The sequence below is a fragment of the Monopterus albus genome, unplaced genomic scaffold (assembly GCF_001952655.1).
Source record: "Monopterus albus unplaced genomic scaffold, M_albus_1.0 scaffold36.1, whole genome shotgun sequence".
Taxonomy (NCBI): Eukaryota; Metazoa; Chordata; class Actinopteri; order Synbranchiformes; family Synbranchidae; genus Monopterus; species Monopterus albus.
The window spans coordinates 840,655-856,812 of record NW_018127916.1 but is presented as its reverse complement, the minus strand read 5'-3'; the positions used below and the strand labels follow the sequence as shown (position 1 = coordinate 856,812).

Sequence of the window (16,158 nt, the reverse complement as noted above, 5' to 3'; positions counted from 1 at the left end):
ACCCCCAGTTGCTCCCGGTGATGTCACCGGTGTGTGAATGCGTGAGTGCTTGGGAGTGCGAATGGGTGAATGGCCGAATAATGTGAAAGCGCTTTGAGTGTGCTGTAAAAGCATAGAAAGGCGCTATACAAGTATAAGACCTTTTACCATTTACCATTTACAACTGTTCTCACCAAAAAAGGCCAGGTAGCCAAAGAGAGCTGCCAGAAAGTACATGGAGTACATAATAAGGATGGAGATGTTGGACACCTTCTGCATCTTCTTCTTTGTGGCACTGAAATCAGCAAGTTGGAAGTTATGTGAATGCCACATTCCGCACTGACCTGTTATTAAACATTGCAGGTTACAGATAGGTGACTCACTTGCGGAGCTCAGTGTAGATGGGCAGAACCTCAGGGTGGCAAACAAAGGCGAAAGCCAAAATGGGAATGGTATATGCTGTCTGTGAAGACACACATAAGCACACGAGTTTCTATGATTAGCAGTGCAAACTCTGACTATAGAGTACACATTCAGTTTTCAATGTCTATGGCCTTAATAAGTAAACTATATCTTCGCCTTGGCTGCCTACCTGTGATTTGATGGTGAACATGCGTGGGGAGCAGCTTGAGTCATCCTCCTCGTGAACTAGGCCATTGCTATATTCATGGCCATAGCTTGAGACGTTTGGGCTGAGGTGGGCAGCAGTACCGTTGGCTGAGAACGCCACGAACGGGCATGGAATTTGGAACTTCTTATAGATAACCTGCAGAGAGATGCAAAAGCAGGGATAAGAGCACATGTCAGAGTCAGTAAACAACAGCTCTCAGCCAAGCTCAAAAAAGCCATTTCACATCAGTATGACCTAGCCTCTAAGAACTCTGCCGTTTCCTCTCGACCTAAGTCTATAAGCTCTGCTTATCAAACATATCCATATACGTATCACTGAAAATAGAGATGAGAGTGGAAAAGAGACAAGAGAGGAAACACAAGTAAACATGTGCCAAGATGACATGCTAGAACAAATGTTCTCCTTATAGAGAGTCACTGTGATGATGTGGCCCTGTCTGAACTGGACCAACTTACTGCAGTGAGAAAAAACACCATGCAGCTTAGAGAGAATCCACTCGCGTAGCCGAGGTACCCTGAAAAAAAAAATAGAAAGAGAAAGTTAATGCCACAGCCCCTTGAACTGAACCTATCTATTTGGGCTACGTGTGTTGTTTGGGGCAGCTGCAAGCATTATTAGTTACACAAGATGTCCACAAAGTTTATAGTCAGAAGACTCCCTATTGTTCAGTTAATGAGTCTTATGTATAAAAAAAACAACCTCAGAATGTCTTATAACACTGTGAGGGCAGAAACAAGTCTAATTGGGCACCTGCTGTTTCTGCTGCCAGCGGTGGGATCAAAACACACTAATTGCTTGACCTCGAGGTAACTGCTCCACCAAATTGTGATTATTTACTATAAGTTGGCTTAACATCAAAATTAAATGTAATCTTAATTAACAAGTCCTAAATCGAATCTTCTAATCTTAAAAATGAGTCTTAAATATGGAACATGTTTCTTGAAAAGAAACTAGCATAATGTATGGGTGCATCACAGTAAAATGTAAAATGCTTTGAAATTCAGTGAAAAAGAGCAAAAGTAGAATGAATTAGCAAATGTTTAAGACTGAGAAGTGTATAAAAACAGAAAAATGTAGAGTCAGTGAAGGGCAATGAAGTCACTGACTAATAGAACATCTGTACCCAGCTGGAACTGAACTCTGGACACCACAGTTTATAGTGTTTTAACCCCTAAGCCACCAAGGTGCCCCACGATGTCAAAGTTTGTGATTTAGCAGGCATTGAGACCAAAACCAGCCCAAGGTTAAAACAGTATTAATTGTTGCATGGTTTGTGCGTTTTAAGGTCTTAGTGAGACAATGAAATGTTTTTTCTACTGTGGGTTAGAATGTGGACTAAAAATCTCTTAATTTTGATTTAGTGTGTCATCATTTTATCTTACTATATCAATGCTGACCTAATCACCATAAGCATTTTTATAAACTAACTTTTCCATTTTTTTTCCTTTTCTTGGCAGAAATGGGCTTCCATAGGTCTTTAGTGTCCAATGCTAAAAGGTCTAGGACATACTGGTCATTCACATCTGTTACAACATATTAATAATCCTTTGTGTTACAGATGTCTCAAAATTAATACTGGGCAGGTGGTAAAAGACAAAATCCAGAGAAAATGTGGAACTGCAGCATTACTCACCAAGTTGCTTCATTAACGCCAGGGGCAGGATGATACTGGCAGAGACAATGATGACCAGGTAGTTTCCATTCAAGTACCACAGACTGTTTGAAGAAAAGTCTAGTTGATTATGATAAGTTCAGTATTTCAGACATAAACATAGAGACACAGCACACATAGACATAAATAGAGAGGAAAGTGTAAGAAACTGGTTGCACCTTTAGTATTTCAGACATAGACATAGAGACACAGCACACACAGACATAAATAGAGAGGAAAGTGTAAGAAACTGGTTGCACTTTTAGTAAACCTTTTGGTACTATTTTGCATGCTGTGAGAGCACTTGTTTCACGAGTTGTTAAAAATCTAATTGCCCAAGTAGATGATAGTTGACTTTCGCAGGACAACAGCGACCTTCTGGGAAATCCTTGGCCTGAAGATTGTGGAAAAATAAGTCTGCTTATGTTTATCCCGACAGTAGCACTGGAAAGAGCCTGTCGCATAACTTGGGTGATTTATTTAACAGTTTACAGTTGCAGAAAAAGAAGACACAGTGGAGCCTAATCAGCACAGCATTGAAGAAGTCAGTAAATACTACCCCTGTCAGTGTGTTCTATCACAGTCTCTGTTTCTCACTTTCTTTTTACCATTTCTGTTTCTCACCCATACCATACAACAAAGACACCCACAGATAGCATTGCTTAAATGTTTTCAAGGCTACAAAGCCTGGAAAGACTTGGGCTCATGCCCTGTTTGGACTTTTGGTCACTAGGTCATCAGCTGTCATCGACTGTACATAAAGATGGGCCTGACCAATGTGAAACCACCACAAATAATTCGACCCCTGGTGGCTGGTTGCAGCATAGTTGATAAACCCCGCCCCTCTCTACGTTAGCGGATGGGAAATGAGCCAAACTAAAAACTCAAAATACAATTAAATAAAAAAAAGAGGTGAGTTCTAGCCTGACTGCAAACTGTGTATTTTAATTGATAATCCCCACAGTTCTCCACAAAAAAACACTGTGTCCATATCGTGCATATGTACATCTCCATCTACTGCTAGAAACCGTCTTTATTTTCTCAGAATTTAAGTAAAAGGTACTTGTCTGTCCATTCACCGCATGCATGGCTGTTTATTTAAAGGGCCACAGGTCATAAATAAACCTCCAGCAACTCCACCTGCCCCTCATTCCACTCTCTTCTCCTGATGCCATGAATCTGAACAGCAAAGGGTTCATCCATTGGACATGAACAGTGTGTGTGTCTCAGTCACTGAGAACTGGCCCAGAGTTGACCTGTCCTTATGCACTGCCTCAGAATTTGGCACCCAGGTTACACCACCTGTTGCTGTCATTTGTGTTTGTGCAAGAGTCATAATACTCCAGATGTGAATATCAATCCTGACATAAAAACACACAAACACAGTTATAAGTATGACATTATCCCACTCCAAAATGTATCAACGATAGAGGGCAATGAAATGCCAGTCAGAAGGCTTAGAACCACAAGTAAGAGTTGGAAAAACACACTGAACTTAAGGGAGATAGGTCAGGTCACAACCAGGTTGTTTAACATAAATTGTGTTATGTTCAATCTAAGATTCCTAAGAAGACTGTCTAGATGTTTAGCCCCAAACATATTGTGGGCATTTCTGAAGAAAGTTTTTTAACCTTCCAGGCCTGAGATGTGTTAAGAGAGAAATGTACAGCTGCAGTCGCTGCAATCCTATTTGAGTACAAGGTTTATTTTTAGATCTGAAGAGACAGCTGGAATCCACTTCAGCCCTCCATGGCCTTATGCAGAGTGTCGGTGACATGACTGATGTGAATGGCACTTCCATTCATAGGCTGACAGCCCTGAGGATGTTCTATTGTGTGTATACAAATGACAAACACCTAACCATGGCCTGACTCACATATCGCTCATCCTATTGCAAGCTGCCATTTTCACCATACACCCAGAGTGACCAAATCAGTTACTAGTGCAAAACTGAAGTATTTGCTGCCCACATAGTCTACCATGCCCCTGACACTGCACACAGTGTCCGAGCTCTAGGAAAATAAAAGGAAGGAGTCATGTGCCTTTCACTAATAGACATGTTGATGTTGAAAATCACATTCACCATAATACTCACTCAGAGTTGGGCTCTGCCTTCAGGAAAGCTTGGATGACCAGTGGTAATTCAGATTTAACAATGAACAGGTAGCTGGACATTGCTGCAACAATACAAGACAGACAAAATGTGAAAATTATGGCCAATCATGTTCAAGTACAAGTATGCTAGCATACTGAATGGACAGACATAATCAGCAAAGCTGTGTCACCATGTCAACAGATAATTCAGTGACAACTATTGTAATAATCAATTTATCATTTCTCTTGTTTGTAAGTTTCCAAACAAAAATGGCAAACAAACATTACCTAGTTACCTGTTGTATGTTAAACTAATTAACTTTAGGTTTTGTACTGTATTTAATGACATCATCTTAGACTATAACTGTATTTCTAAAATACTGTCTCATGGTTAGTTACTGGCACCAGCAGGCCAATCAGAACACCAGTATGTGATCGTCTCAACGTCAGTTCATTTGTAATTATTGGACCTACTTTTAGCCCTGTAGAGGCTAAATAGAAAACACTGGATTCAGTCTTTGTACCGCTGAATTCACTTAATGATGGTCTAATGTGTCTCAGCAAAGCTTTGGTTAGAGACATCCAGCCACACATACTGTTCAGTGAGTGGCGGGAACCCCTGTTAATGCCACCGAGAACACAGCTGTTTACCACCAAGTCTCCTGGTCTTTTATGTAAAGGATCCCCATATCCCATCTGTAAATAACTGAACAGCCTAGAACAAAAGCCAAAGTAATACTGGTTGTTTAAGTGAATGTGTGTGGTCAGATCACAATGGTGTATAATTCATGTTTTTGGCTGCAGGGAGTTTACAGACGTGCAACATATTTGCAAACACATTACTCACTAAACCAAAGTGGCTCCTCACCTCCAATATTCTGCAGGATGATCGCTATACCAGCAGCTATTTTTCCAGGATTGCCAAAGGCCCTGTACCCCAGCTGTTCATAAGCACGAATTCCTGTAAGCAGATTACAAGCAATAATATTTAGTTAGTTTGCTGAGACAACCCTTCTGAGCAATACACTAATAATACAATTGAAAAAATTGCAAAGAAAACGTTACATTTGTGATTGAGAGGTTTGTCATCTTCAGGGTTTTAATGCTAACTTAGTCACACACCACATAATCAGTCTAATAATTTTGCTAAATAGTCATTAAGTATAAGATGATGTCAGGATTGTTTGACTTTCAAGTTGCATATTTTTATAACAGAATGCAATATTTCTTTACATGAGGCTGAGAGATGACACGAGGCTTACCCACAATGCCAGAGGATTTGAGCAGCAGGTGAATGGAGTAAGTTGACAGGATTGCTACTGCAGTCAGCAGAAACCTGTGACACAATACAACAGGGAAAGTCATACACCTACACGCCCCCTATTTACTATATGTTAATCTTATATCTCCACAAATTCTATATTCATAGGATTATAATCCTGCCATCCTCCAACTGCATTATGTCATGATGTATGACGTTAATGTCCTTGTAAAATTAGAAGCAACGGAGACAAATTGCTGATATGACAATACTAACTGAAATAAATAAACAAGAAGAGACATTCTTCAAGTTTTTCATAATAACATTTAAATGTATTCAGTTGTTTACAGTCACTAGTCCTACACAAGAATGAAAATGTTATTTCCCATAACCCCTTTCTCTCTAACAATTGCAGTGGTCCTCCTACAGAGGTACAGAGGCCTGAGCAGGGCTCTGAGGGCGGCATTCATGATGGGTCAGAGGGTGACTCCAAATCCACCACCTTTCCCAGCATTTCTGTACATGTATTTGTATTTTGTGTAGCCACAGCTGATGTGAGAAACTGTAACTCTGCTACTCATGTGAGTAAGCAGAGAGATGGAGATCAAACCATGGCATTCCACTGAACAATCATTAGTGTCCTTACAATAGCGGTGTAAACCCTCAAACAAGTGCTTACATGTGTCTTTTGGGAAAGCCACACTGAGTTTTATGACGTGTCTAAATGAAAGAGCATCCTTCTCTGGATCCTGACACCCTGGGGAAATGCTCAGTAAGGTGCCTGGCTTTTTATGACTGCTCATTTCTATCTTGCACTGGATATATGGTGACAAGGACTGAGAATGTCTATTTGTATCGCAGCTGGTGGATCAACGGTTCACTTGACACTAGAGGCTATAACTCCTTCACAAATCTGTGCATCCAAAAAGACATATCCGAGGCAACAAAGAAGCACACATCAGAGTAAAACCGTATTCAAACACATGTACAAACATCACAAATATGGCGTTGCTCACAATTATGTATGCAAATCAATAAAGTAGGTTCTATATCTAGACATCTCTGGTGTGTGTTGGAATTTTACATTTTCCTTTTGGCACCCAATTGGATGGATGAGCAGTCTATGATGTCTCTGACTGTGCAGAGGATTACTACCTTAACACATATACAAACATGTAATTAAAAACACGAGTGATTATATGATAAAATATGGCAAATATTTAAGTGGATCTGCTTGGAAGCATGTATTAAGAACATATAAATACACATAACATAAATAACAACAAAGTGTAGTAGGAATCTTGTTTCAATGTATAACACACTCCTATTTCACAGTTTGACTTTTAAAGTGAAATAAGTGTTCATATAGAGAAATGAAGCCCACAGTAGTGTTTCACTTAGAAAATGCTTTTAAAAGTCATTTAAATGACATTTACTGAAATGTCCCTCGCTCCTACTGCTACATAGCAAAGATAAATCACCAACTATATACAGATATTAAACCACTGACCTAATTCCTAACAGAAATAGATGAAGGGCTGCCTCCTTTATTAGAGCATTAGAGGAGCTTGTTTTTTTTTTTGAAAGCTCTAGCACTGATCTGTTGAGTCCAGACCAACTGCTGCTTGTTCTCAGACACATCACATGGGGTCAGAACGGTTGGTTATTCCAGGCTGTGGCCTTTCTAAGATCTAAGTTTGTCTGTGTGTTTGTTTCTATTTTATCAGCTCTCCAAATACGTTGATCAGTTTAACAGATGCTACCACACACTCTAGTAGCACAGCTATAACTTAAGGTCCCCAGAAAGACAACGTGTTAAGAAACTGACAATAGTTATTACTAAGTTAACGTAAGTGACTTTTCCTGTTTTATTAGTGGGTAGACTTAAGCTTATATTTTGGAAACTGCCACCTCTGGGTGAGTGAATGTATTTACTCACCAGAAGAGGAGTATACCGGTGTTGGCCATGGCATAGGCCAATCCCAGAATCCCACTGCCCATAATGGCATTCCCCAAGTTGAAGACAGACATGCCAAAAGAGGTTTTTCCTTCAAACTGGAAGAAAAATAAAACACAAAAACAAACAAGAGGATATACATTTCCAATCAATTTGAACAAAATGCACAATGTCATTTTATGTTTGCAAGTGTTTACACTTACATCTGTAAAGCGCATGGGTTTCTTTCCCTCACTGGGCAAAAACTCCTCATTCTCCTGATCTCCATTAGGATCATCAAATCTAGGAGGCAAACTTGTGCCTGTTAATTGGTGATCTCTCTGTCACCCTCAAAAACTGCAAAAACTGCTACAGACAGTAGTTAAAATAATGAGCTTATTTATTTATTTTGCATTATTGTATGCGTGAAATCAAATATACAGTGTGCAAACCCTTCATTCAAATCGCCACAGACATACCTGACAGTGTGAGTGCCATTTCTGTATAAGGGTCCAACCGTTGAGGCAAGCAAAAAAAAAAAACACAAAAACAAGGCAAACATGCATTTAAAAAGCTAAGATTATGCAGCAACCAAGTCATTCTGTATATCACACCACATCTGTTATCCTGATCATTATTAATGGGCAGGTCTTCTCACAGGGATAAAGGTAGATGTACATAAATCAGTTGTTTGTTTTTTTAAAGTTCACCTAAAAATCATTTGATTTTTACTTTAAATAAGTGGCTTTGTGGTTTTCATACAAGCATTTGGCTCTTTGTCTCAGCATAAAAAGTACTGGACACATGCCTTGTTACAGCCATTACCAGTACATAAGGAGCAAAGCCATTCATTTGTGTTGAGACAAAAGAAAGAATACTCACTGCTCCTCCTCTAGCAGCGTCTTTGTTGGCTCGGCCATGTCATCTCCGAGGACACGGCTCTTCCCATTGGATAATATATTCATCTCCGACTGAGCAGGCTCCATCATTCAAGTTGTAACCTCTTTTTTTCTTTATGTCTGAATATGTTCAGTGAAGATGATGCTTTACAGTTACTCAAAATCTTGAATATCTAAGACAGAAGAAGAAAATACATGAATCACAAACCGCTACTTTATACTTTATCATTGAGATCATAGGTAGCACTGAGAACGCTGACAATGTGTAGCACACTTTGAAAGGTTAAAGGCATTGAAAACATATTCTGTAAGTCAACACTTCTGGTTATGGGAGATGGTGACCCTCTCCCTGGTTAGAAGTGGGTTGGACTGGGTCGGAATAGGCTGATGTAAAGTTTTTCCATGAACCAATCAGGATCAAGTCCTAACCTGTTGAGTCCTTATGGTTATGTTTCCACACCAATGTCAGTACTTTGATCAAATCACACCAGTGCAATCCTAGTGCAACAGATAAGTTATATTTTAATGTTTAAGTGTTAAACTCCCATATTGGCAAAGATATAATACTTTTTGTTCACTTTGACTTTGATCCAAAGAAATCAGCTGTAACTTCACCCAGTGTACATCTTTGGTGTATTGCTTTTCTACTATACTATAACTGTTTGAAATTAAGTCTAAACTAGAATATCTTCCAGGCTTCAAATTATTATAATTAAAAAAGAAAAGGTTTTATTGTATATACAGTATATACAAATCATTCTATTCAGTATTTGTCTGTACAACAACTGCTTAACTGTGACTCGGTTCTAGCGTGGATGCAGTGGTTAGTAACACCCAAATTCTGGCAATTCACACACCAACATAAACAACACAAAGCTGTAAATAGTAGGTACTTTATTGATCCCACAGTGGGGAAATTTCTGTGTTACAGCAGCAGTAGAGAACAACCAACATAACACCATAAGAACAGACACATAAGAACAGGACTTCATAAAATCACGGAAAAGAACACAACGAGGACTATAATGATCACAGACTGGAACACAATGCTCCAAACTATGACATAATGTCTTTGCTTTTTCCAGAACTTCAGTATTGACTTTGGCAAACAAGTCTGGACCACATGGTCAAGGACTATTTAGTTTTTTTAACTTTTGTTCACTGGCATCACACTCTGGTAAGGTAACACCACACAGAGAGGAAGGCTCTTCAAAGGGTCATAAAGACTGCAGAGGGGATCACTGGGACTGAACCGCCTGCTATGGACACAATATACACACAGCGTTGTCGTAAAAGAGCAGAGAGCATAATCAGAGACTCACTCCACCCAGCTCACACTCTGCTCGGACACAAAAACTGCACCCACAACCTCAGGCACAGCAGAACGGACAGTATCATCACAGAACAAGATTTTACAACAACTTTTTCCCTGCTGCAGTAAGACTGATGGCAAATACAAAATGTGAAAAACCTGTGCAATATCTCCTCATTAGCCCACTAAGTAGAAGACCATATACAATTCCACTATGTGCAATATTTGAAACTCCCCATTTTACCTGCTATCTTATTCCTGTATCCACAGTTTTATCAACTATTTTGTATTCTTGGGTGATCTTATATTTAGACTAGGTGTCCATTCTTTTGGCTTTAAACTCTTTACTTGACTCCAGGAGAGCCCTGCACAAGAATTCCTATATGCCTAGACTGTCTGTTTATGCATAAATGCCAAATAAAAATCTTGACTCTTGTCTTTTGTGTAGTTAAAGTCACAAGCTGACAGATTCTCACTATCATGTTGAGATTCTACATAATGACACCATGGTCTTATAATGATTAATGTAAGCACAATGTGATCAAACAAAATCCTTAATCACTCATAACAAGGGACCCTTCAATTATCGAGAAAGTACTTTGCAAAACAGTTTTTGTTCTAATGCTATAATTATACACCCCATCAGTGTTTTTCCTTATTGACTGTGTAATTTGCTGTAACCATGGCTTGAAGAGAAAGTAAGTAGGTACTTGTCAACCTGTCAAGAACCATCAGTAACCTGTCATAGCCACCCACGGCCTCAGTGACACAAATTAATCCTCTTCACTATTTCACAGTCTGAACTCAGAGATACATAAGTGCATTGTTTGCTGCGGAAGTGTACAGCAGTTGAGATGTGTTCACGGTGTCCTCTCTGTGCTACTCACACCGCATAGTTAAAGGGGACCGCTGATACAATGGCTCTGCAGCTACAAAAGAAACCTTAGAGCTTCTTATACTGTTGATTTCAAATAATTAGAGCAAGTGTAAAAATTCCATCTCTCTGTTTCTTGCAGGTAAAAGGTTCCAAAAATATTCTATTTAAGAATATCTGCAGTTTACTATATTCACTATTTGGAGGCTAAGTTACCAGATTTCTTTGATAAGGAACACGCTTCTTACGGCTAAGCTGTTTAGTGATACTGAATGTTGATCCTGGACTATCTGAAGAACATAGTATAGGGTGACACTTGACATGTTTGAACAGGTGGGAGGGGCGTTTGATGTTTGATTTTTCTATCTGTTCAATGGTATAGTAATAGGAGAGACCGCTTTTCGGTAAACATTTTACTCTAGAATGAACGCTAGCTGCATCTCAGCAGTTTTCTACCTCATACTGTGTCCACTGGACATAAAACAGGAGAGGCAGAGGACAAGTGAGTGGGCAAGCACATGTAGATGAGAACATGCCCATGTGGTGACATACCAGCAACAGGCATGAGGTTCAGCCAAGAGCGCCTTGGCAGCGCCAGCTCATCCTCAGCAACCTGCCTGCTGGAGACACAGGAACACATGCTCATGTTCTGTGATGTTGGCCACCACCTGCAACATATATTCTACCATGTGGAAAAGCACACTATTGTTATAGTACATTTCTCAAGAATTATGTATTTTGTTTATCCTCCAAAGTACTTTTACTGTAATAGTTAAAATAAACAAATGTTAAAACCTTTTTTGGAATGATTATTCATTTATTTATTTTGTTGTTATTGTTCCTAACAGTTGTGAGCAAAACAATCCTTAAATGCAACTGATTATAAAATGTATTGTTATTGTGACATGATAGAAAGATAAATTATATATTCTTTCACAACTTAGTACATAAACTATGTCACTATTAACCCTCACTTTCCACACCACTGAATTTGATTACATTTGGAATCAATTAACTCTCATTAATTACATGTATGTGTTGACAGGTTGCATGGCATTTTCTATAAAGACCCAGCTAAATGACAAGTGACAGCAAGATGTACTGAGCAATTACAGCCCATGCAGGCATTTCAGGCAGCTCTTACACTTGAGCGTAGTGTCAACACAATCCAAACTGCTTCATCTATAGATTTATATTTAGAAGTACTCAGTACATCATTTTTTCCTGTATGTATAGGCTATAGCACAGAAAAGTGTTTACAAAAGGAACACACTATACATGAGAGGTGGTCAAGCTTGACTTAAACACCAGTTCGCATCACGTGTGTCCAAAGGCACTGGAAACCAATTCTCTATCAGAATATACTATAGACTCACTTTGACTATTCTCAGATCAGCTTTAAGATAACTATCAGCATCAATGGCGGCACAGCAGTGCAGTGGTTAGAGCTGTTTCCTCACAGGTTCGAGCCTGGGCTGATCCAAGACCTTTCTGTGCAGAGTTTGCATATTGTCCTTGTGCCTGTGTGGGTTCTCTGCGGCTACTCCGGCTTCCTCCCACAGTCCAAAGACATGCAGCTGAGGTTGATTGGCGACTCTAAGTTGCACCTAGGAGTGAATGTATGTGTTCGGTTGTTTGTCTAGATGTCAGCCCTGTGATAGACCAGCGACCTGTCCAGGGTGTACCCTGCCTCTTGCCCAGTGTTGGCTGGGATAGGCTCCGGCCCCCTGTGACCCTATTCAGGAATAAGCGGTATAGATAATGGATGGATCAGCATCAATACCACAGTGATAGCATCACCCAGTGGCTGTTTTGTAAAATGTAAAAGCCTTAAACATACCAAAAAATACATGACATATTTGCTAATTATAACAGGTTTTTATCCTTAAAATTTAACATGGTAATATTCACACTAGACCATTAAAAGGGGAGTAACACTCAAATTGAGCGCAATATTCACTTTTACAGTAACATCATATCCAACAGCGATGTGTAGTGTGAAACGGGAAGCTTGCAGTAACGAACACATTCTGCAGTACATTCTTTCAGATCAAAGTGCTCACAGAGAGAACACTGTATTCATTAAACAACTGTCAGTTAATTAGACCAATTCACTCAAAGACATTGCAAGTATATTCTCTACCTAAATAAATGCCATTTACTCGTTTAAAATCATAATATCTACAAAAATTGGTGACTTTACATATTCAGACAAATATAAATAGACAACAGCACATGAGAAGGTCAGGTTCAACCTCACAGATTACGAGCTCAGTGACAAAGATAATAATAACCTCTGCAGTGTCTGACACGTAACACTCATGCTCACAGATCTCTTCAGTGACAGAAGAGTACAGCTGGCTACTTCCACATGGGTAAAACACTGGCCTCCACACACCGTGCACCTGTCCAGTTCCTGCTCAACCTGCCAGCCACTTCGACCACGTGCTCGGGCCACTGACCGCACTCAGCCTTATCTGCTCATTCCTCATTGCGATGAACCCAGCATGAAAACCCATATAAGGTATTAATGTTTAGATAGGGGCCAAAGTCAAAAACAAACCCCCGCTGCACCACCTTGAATACACAGAGGTTTTTTAGACATTCTGTCTCTATATCCCAGAATTGGCTAAGTGTTTTCAATCTTACTGTGTTTGCTGTTCTAAGATCCTTTCTGTATAATGTTCACACTCAGACAGTTATATATTTTCACCAGTAGAGCCACAGTTTTCTATGACGATCGGTCAAGACCTTCAATCCAGCAACTGGGGGCTAAGTGTGTTGGTTTACACCATCTGAACATCAGTTACTGCACAGGAAGAACACTCATCACTTTTCTAAATATTCAAAGACTCAAACTAGCAACATGCATGTAAACCACCTTCAGCATATCAATAGGACCCATGATGCTGGTTCCAAAACCAGCAATGTCATGAGCCTACTTTCTTGAAAATGTCTGAAAATCACTAGTAAGACAAAATCTCTAAACTTTATAATAATAATATTACTATTAAGTGTGGAACTCAGGAGAACTGCTGAACAATTACAGAAAAGTAAGACTAACATAGACTTAAAGCCTAGATACCTGTAAACTCTTAATTATATGAGAATTATATTAGAATATACACTGTATTGAAGTGATTGTTGTTTATAATATTACTTCGGATTAATCTGCAGATTATCTTGATTTATCAATCTATTGTTTAAATATCTCTAAAGTGATAATCCCACACAATTTCCTATAGACACATTTGAAGTGTTGGTATTCTCTGGTTTTTCCAGCCAGCAGCCCAAAAACCAAAGACATTGTTTACTATCATAGACCAAAGAAAAAAGCAAATCCTCACAAATGAGAAGCAGGAAAACAAACAGTAACTTAAACTATAATGATAATCAAAATACCTGTTGATACATTTTTTGTTGGTTGTCAGTTAATAAGCAAATTGCTTCAGCTCTAAAATAAAAGGCAATACTGGTCGCAGCTTTGTTTTTGTTTTTTCCCCCTCTACATTTCATAAGACAAATTAGACAAAACAGCAGGGCAACAGCAAGTTATGGTCTAATAGGTCACAAAACATTTTTGCTGGCAAAATAACTGTCACTCACACACTCATTAAGAAAAAGCCTTGTTACCTAAATCCACTATTGTCATATACACAAACACACAGACTCAGTCAACAAAGAGTGATAATGTGCAACATTAACTTCCCACACAGTAGCACTTCCTACAGTAACAATGGCTACTGCTTGTAAAGGCTGCCAAGTGTTTATATCACTCACGTACGAACACACACACACACAAAAATAAATAAATAAATAAAAATGAAAAAATTAAAGTGTTGTCTGTGTGATAAACTGTTATTCAGAAAAGCTTTTAGTTAATGGTGAAAATTGTTTTGGTGTAGGAGGACGAGTCTGTTGGTGCCATGTGGCACAGGACACCACCGACACATTAGTGTAGGCTGAGAAAACTTAAGGAAAATGTTTCACACAAACCAGGGATTTTTAAAATGACACAAGATACCAAGACATGGGCGAAGTAACATCGAGTGCTGTTGGGTTTTACCTGTTGCAAGGCGAGTTTAACTTCCAGACTGACCCAGCGCGCGTTGAGAAAGAATAAAACATGCTTTGGTACAGGGTCGAACAGTAGATGGACAGCAGTCACTGACTCCTTAAGGCACATCTGGAGTTGGAGCTCGTTTCAGGGGAACCAAGCATGCTATTCTTTCTTTATTGATCACCGCCCAGTAGGAAACAAAGCAATACGCCGTAGCCATAGTGTGCCATGTGCGCATATGGGCTAGAACTATTCCTATGTGCTGTGTCGATGAAAAACTAATAGTTTCCAAGGTTTTACTGTAAAATACTATTCCAAAAGCCTCAAACACAACTGCATATCAGCAAGCAACGCACGTTTATTTGAAGAAATTCACCAGAACTGTTGGTCTTACCATAGGCTGTTGCCACGAGGCTTGCGGGTTAATTCCTCTGATAAGTGGGAATAAATTGATGATCTCCTCTTTAGTTTTCTTTCCTGTTTTTCGGGGAAAGATGCGATAGCTGTGTACATTTGTAGATATTTACACACATGCGGCCCGTCGCTCTCCGAGGCTACAAATTGTGCTTAGAGAACTGGTCAGCATTGTAAAACCCCCTGGAGCTCAACTGTGGGGGTCGCATTAGGTCCGCCTCCTTTGTAAACCACCGGTAGTAGGATTCATCACGTCTCTCAGTAGGTGAAGCAAATTCAAGGAAAACCAGACAACCGGCAGTCACTGGTTTCTAGTCTCTGGCATGAAAGAACTGCGGGTAAATGGCACTAATCTGGCACAGCGCCGCAATAATATAGTGCGTAAATCAAAAAGCTATGATTATTTAATTTGCTGTGAGCAAGAGACGTTTGCCGCAACAGACGCGTTCTTGCATCCTGTTCACAGGTGGGGCCACACGTCAGCATTCCCTCCCTATAGGTCAGTGTAGTAGATTATCATTTCTTGGACTCTTCTTTAGTCGTGTGCATGTTCTGTCTGATTAACCATCTCTCAGCACGATGCAGTTGGCTCTTGCTATGGGAGAGCAGAGGTCAGGAGGTCATTTTTGCCTTTGGGAGAGAAAATTCCTTATCTAATTAATTTTACATAGTTAAAAAACAAGTTGAACCAAACTTCACGTTTTTTTTATTTAAAAATGTTATTCTGATGATGATTATGGCATGATGCAGGTGATCGGTAAACCAATTATAAGATATCTATAACTGAAATAATAACTGTATCAGAAATAGAACAGAAAACATTGTTAGTAATGTAGTGCAGTAATTGTCTTTAGATCATAAAACAGCACAAGAACCTGTTATGAATATAACAAAAAAGATAAATTAAAAGAGGTAGTAACAAAACACTACACAAGAGAAAACATAAATACACTGAAACCAGGTATAGAGCATTAAACCATAAAATGCTATCGCTTGATATCATTTATCATTAATACTGTGCTTCCATAGGAAATGCTCACCCAACTT

The 16,158-nt window shown here is 39.3% G+C and overlaps 1 protein-coding gene across 3 annotated transcripts in view; it reads right to left on the bottom strand.

Moving 5' to 3' along the window:
* slc38a3b (solute carrier family 38 member 3b) overlaps window positions 1-15,514 on the bottom strand; it is a 21,618-nt gene extending 6,104 nt beyond the window's left edge. Inside the window, exons 1-13 of one of the 3 annotated variants that reach the window (XM_020598179.1) lie at window positions 15,092-15,514; window positions 8,435-8,624; window positions 8,032-8,052; window positions 7,777-7,855; window positions 7,556-7,671; window positions 5,618-5,691; window positions 5,224-5,316; window positions 4,357-4,438; window positions 2,244-2,326; window positions 1,066-1,124; window positions 572-745; window positions 363-442; window positions 174-274 (exon numbers count right to left, since the gene is read on the bottom strand). In XM_020598179.1, the coding sequence (XP_020453835.1) occupies window positions 174-274; window positions 363-442; window positions 572-745; window positions 1,066-1,124; window positions 2,244-2,326; window positions 4,357-4,438; window positions 5,224-5,316; window positions 5,618-5,691; window positions 7,556-7,671; window positions 7,777-7,855; window positions 8,032-8,052; window positions 8,435-8,541 (1,069 nt within the window). In that variant the 5' untranslated portion in view covers window positions 8,542-8,624; window positions 15,092-15,514. Of the gene's footprint in view, window positions 1-173; window positions 275-362; window positions 443-571; window positions 746-1,065; window positions 1,125-2,243; window positions 2,327-4,356; window positions 4,439-5,223; window positions 5,317-5,617; window positions 5,692-7,555; window positions 7,672-7,776; window positions 7,856-8,031; window positions 8,053-8,434; window positions 8,625-12,931; window positions 12,983-13,035; window positions 13,076-15,091 lie in introns of those variants that run through there. The other 2 variants (XM_020598180.1, XM_020598181.1) reach the window with 2 other exon arrangements.
* Window positions 15,515-16,158: the final 644 nt, after the last annotated feature.